Here is a 5,041-nt window from a genome sequence, read left to right on the forward strand (position 1 = left end):
ATTCAAATACATGTTACGATAATGTGAAGATGAGATTTCCTTTTGCATTGATAAATATAACATCTTCAGCAAAATTTAGGTAAATCATATATAAAAATCGCAACCAACCCCAGTTAACCGTTAAAGGTAACAAACACAAATTCATCTTTTCAGCAATCATAAGATTATATTTTGTTTCAAGAACAATGTTCTTGTTCTTGGTTTTTTTTTTTGATAAAAAAAATAAAAATTTTTTACTTTCTAAATCTTTTTTTTTGATTTAAACGTTTATATATTACAACATGTTTCAGCTAGGACTCGAACCCAGGACCTCCAACACTCACACACCCACCTATGCCCACTTGAGCTAGCCTCAAGTGGTTTTCTTACTTTCTAAATCAAATGGCGAGAACAAAGATTATACCATCAAAACCATATTCAAACTACCAATCTAAAATCCAAAATTAAACTGCCAACAAAATTAAATATTTAAAATTTTAAATTCGATTTAAACTACATTAGATTCAAAGAAATATTATACACTAAACTAATTAGTTAAGGCAGATTCAAGAAAAAAAAAAAAAAAAACAACTCAAGAACACTCGTATGAAAATATCAGATTTGAATTCTGAAATTCATAACACAAATTAAACATTCCCAAGTCACAAACTAATCTTTAAATCTAACACAGATCTGGGTTTTTTTTTCATTAAAAAAAAAAAACTCCACCTTACTATACCCAAAAGGTTATTTTTTAATTATGTGGTAAAATATTGAGATACTATAATGGTATAGTATCTCAATATTTTACCATGGTACACGTAATGATTAAAAGACAGAGAGGAAGCAAAAAGTTTTGATACAGATATTTTTTATTCTAAACATCCATCTCCATATCCTTCTTCCATTTTTATTTATTGTTACCTTCCTTAATTTTTTTTCCTTTTTAATGCGCTTTTTAAATGAAATGACAGAGACTCTTCTAGAAAAAAAAAAGGAAATAAATTGAATAAGAAAAAAATCTTCTCCATTTTCTCATGTGTACCAACCATTTTTTTTGTGTTTCATCTCTTCATCTTTTTTATTTTTCTTATTTGAAAAAAATAGAATAAGAGTCTCTAAGCTTTGACGATTTTCATTTAACACTAACCTTGTTTTCATGGCAAATAAAAAATTATATTAATTTGTTCTAGATTTAGAAGCTTAAAAGTTGAAGTCCAAATCATTGTTGTTTCTCATTTTCTCCAATATGTAAAATCTTGTGAAAGAAGTTTCATACACATGTAGACTCTAACAAAACTATTACAAGCGTGCCTGAAGGTTCAAATACAAAAGATAATACCAGAAACTAATTACAATAAAAAAAGCGTAACAAATTACAGCTCAACAAATCCTACTACTTTATCTACTCATACGAATTATAAAATTTCCAGATTCAGGTGTAGTTTAATACTTGAGACCTTCATTCTCTTCGTGAGGAAAATTGTAGTGTGGGAAAGAAGAGAGAAAGGCTTCTCGAGCTCATTTGTAATATCACTCAAAGAAAGAAAAAGAAAGTGTGTCAGTGTGAGATCGAAAAAAAAAAACTGAGAGATGAAAACATAAATTATCAACCAAGGAATTTATGATTCGAAGTCTTGAGGGATTCTTGTAATATATATGTTGTTCATAGTGAAGATCAAACTACTCTAAGGCGAGACGTAGTCATTCCAAAATCAAATTCCTTATGTTCGATCGATTCTACTTTCTCTTTATTTTTCCTTTTAATGCTAATTTTTTACTATAAAAAACAATTACTTTTAGCGATAATTTTTAATCACAATATAAATTTTTGGGTAAATGGCAGCAAAAACCCCAAAACTTTCATTTTGGTTTCACTTAACCCCAAACACAAATTTGGGCGGTAAAACCCCTAATACTTGTATTCTGTTAGCAATTAATCCATTCCGTCCATTTTAGGTGTTAAGTGGCATGTTGGATTGGACACAGTATACACGTGGCACAATTTTATTGGTCCACGTAAAAAATTATTGAAAAAAATTAAAAAATTAAAATTAAAATTAATTTAAAATTAAAAAAAATATAAATAAAAAAATAAAATAAAAATAATAATAATAATAAATTATAAAAAAAATTATAAATTAAAAAATTATTATTATCAATTTTTTTTCTTATACAAGATTAAGTCTATTTTTAATGCTCTCTTTAATGTTATTATCTATACAACTCAGATTCATACATTTTTTTTTATTTATACACAAATTTTGATTGTTTAGCTAAATGTCATAAATTGCATTCGCTAACACATTCTTATATAAATATAATATAATTTTTATGACATATTGTAACATATCTTTTTTTTATTTTTAAAATTATATGTATATTTTTTTTAAAACATATTTATTTATTTTTTTCAATAAAAAAATTAAAATAACAAACCCACTAAAGCCGAAAAAAACAAATTAGCAACCCTCTTTTTTGTTTTTTTAAACAATTTTTTTTAGCCAGAAAAAATAATTTTTTTTTTTGTTTTTAAACAATTTTTTTTAGCCAAAAAAAATAATTTATGTATACATACTACCATACCGAATAATATGTATTTGATTTCTTAAAATATATATATATATATATATATATATATTTGACTTTAATTTTATTAGTAAAAAAACTACGGCATGGGGTAAAAATTAAGAGTCCATATATAAATATAGAACTGTATGAGAAGATTCAGAACTCATTTTCTCACTACTCTCATACTATTTATCAAATCTGTAAGCCCAACTCAAAGTAATGGAAGCCCGAAGATTTGAGTTAACACAGCCCGACCTTACACTCATTCCACTTCATTACATCCAAAAGGGACTTCTCTTCCCAAAACCATCTCAGCCCTTCACTCAATGGATCCAACGCTTGGAAACCGCTTTCTTCAAAGCACTCGATATTTTCTATCCTCTAGCGGGTCGCCTAGTCATGACCCAAAACGACGACGTTCAACTTACCAAATCTTTCTTCACAGACTGCAACGGCGCCGGCGGTGCTTTTTTTAACCACGTCACCTTTGACGGCGTCACAATGGCCGATATTCTCGGCCCGGTCAACATCCCAGACGACGTCGTTTACTCTTTCTTTCCCTTAAACTTGGTTTGTAACTATGAAGGAGTTTCGAAACCGTTGCTAGGAGCTCAAGTAACGGAGTTAGTTGACGGCGTTTTCATTGGTCTCTCAGCGAATCATTGCGTTGCGGATGGGACTATGTTTTGGCTTTTCTTCAACACGTGGTCTCAAATCTGTCGCCAAAACGGCGTCGTTTTAGACCCTCCACACCCAGTTTTCGGTCGTGACCAATTCTTTGAAGGTATCAACCCAGATCTTCTTCCACTTAGAATACCTTTTGATCCAGATCAAAATATAAACAACACTCGTAGCTCAACACCAATCTCATTAAAGCAAAGAATGCTTCGCTTTTCAAAAGAAACCATAGCCAAACTCAAAGCTAAAGCCAACGCTGAGATAGTCGATTTGTTATCCACAAAACCCAATAATAATATATCTTCTCTTCAAGCGGTGATGGCTCACCTTTGGGTATCCATAACCCGAAACCGAAATTATCTAAAACCCGAAGACGAAGTGTGCTACATTATCGTAGTGGGTCTCAGGCCAAGAATGGAACCGCCATTATCAGAAATGTATTGTGGTAATGCCGTGATGTTTGGGGCTGTGGAGACCACAGCGGGGAAGCTTCTGGGTAAGAATGGATTGGGGTGGGCGGCGTTGGAGATGAATAAGTTTGTGGCTTCGCATACCTCGGAAAAGGCCCAAAAGTACTTGAAGAATTGGGTGGAAGCCCCAGTGAAAATAAAAATAAAGAAAGAGTTAGGGTGTGAACTAAGTACTGGTAGTTCACCACGGTTCAATGTTTATGGGAATGATTTTGGTTGGGGAAGACCAGTTACTGTGAGAAGTGGTCCTGGGAACAAGTATGATGGAAAGTTGACTGTTTTTCCTGGCTCTGAACAGGGAAGCATTGACTTTGAGGCTTGTCTTCGAGCTGAGACACTTGAATCTATGTTACTAGATAAAGAGTTCATGGAGACTCTAACAGTATGATGATTATTATTATTATTATTATCTGTTTTTTAAATAGAGTTTAAAAAATATTGTATGATATATCGACTGTGCGTTTTGGTTGAACATATCATTACTTTTTTATTATCATTGAAATATTTTATTTTTGGTATGACAAAATTAAAATTGATGTATGATTTGTGAGATTTACTTATTATGAACTGTTGATGAGTTTGATGTAAAAGATAGAGCCCTAATTATTGTTGATTTTCATGCACAGTTGCCCCCAATTCCAATTATAGCTCAAGATGCATCAAAAGCAGCATTTATTATTATATGCATCAAAAGGTTCCATCCTTAGGGGTGTTTTTAAATCACTTAATTTTGGCCACGTCATATGTTATTGTGATTGCCCACTTACCTCATTTATTTACTTGAAAAATTGTTTACATTGAAATGTGCGTACGGTGTAATGCCCCGTCTCTCTCTCAATAAATACTCGATAGAAACCCAAATTTAATATTAAATCAACCTAAGGATATTATTTTTACATTAATTTTTTTTTTTCTAATTTTAACAATAACACTAAAAATTGTATTAAAAAATATGTTTTTTATTATTATATTATTTTATTAAATTATCTCACACTATAATATGTATATAAATATAAAAATTTAACCATAAACATTCCCTTATTTTAATGTTAAAATAGTGGGACACTCTAGTGTTCCATTTAAAGTAATTTTGTGTCCAAACTCTACTATTTTTGAAATTTTAGTAACCCATTGAAAAAGCGCTTAGAAAAATAATGCCTTCCCTCATTAAGTGAGATATTTTATATATATACATTAAAAAAATATTAATTTTTTTTTTTGAATAATGTTTAAATTTCATTAAACTAAATCATCCAAAACCAAGGATTCAATTACAAAAGGAAAAGAGTCCTTACTAAAAATACGGTCAGCCTCAGAAAGAAAAGATCACGCCAAAGCATGCA

The 5,041-nt window shown here is 30.4% G+C and overlaps 1 protein-coding gene across 1 annotated transcript; it reads left to right on the forward strand.

Annotated features, from left to right (window-relative positions):
• The first annotated feature begins 2,769 nt into the window (after positions 1-2,769).
• LOC115712034 (uncharacterized acetyltransferase At3g50280) lies at positions 2,770-4,086 on the forward strand. The gene has a single exon (XM_030640240.2). It carries the CDS (start codon positions 2,770-2,772, stop codon positions 4,084-4,086), a length of 1,317 nt encoding a protein of 438 aa, XP_030496100.1.
• Positions 4,087-5,041: the final 955 nt, after the last annotated feature.

This window comes from Cannabis sativa, chromosome 4, assembly GCF_029168945.1.
Source record: "Cannabis sativa cultivar Pink pepper isolate KNU-18-1 chromosome 4, ASM2916894v1, whole genome shotgun sequence".
NCBI classification, from domain to species: Eukaryota; Viridiplantae; Streptophyta; class Magnoliopsida; order Rosales; family Cannabaceae; genus Cannabis; species Cannabis sativa.

What these genes read in the sequence shown, in the direction of transcription:
- LOC115712034 (XM_030640240.2), top strand. Translation starts at nt 2,770, where the DNA reads ATGGAAGCCCGAAGATTTGAGTTAACACAGCCCGACCTTACACTCATT.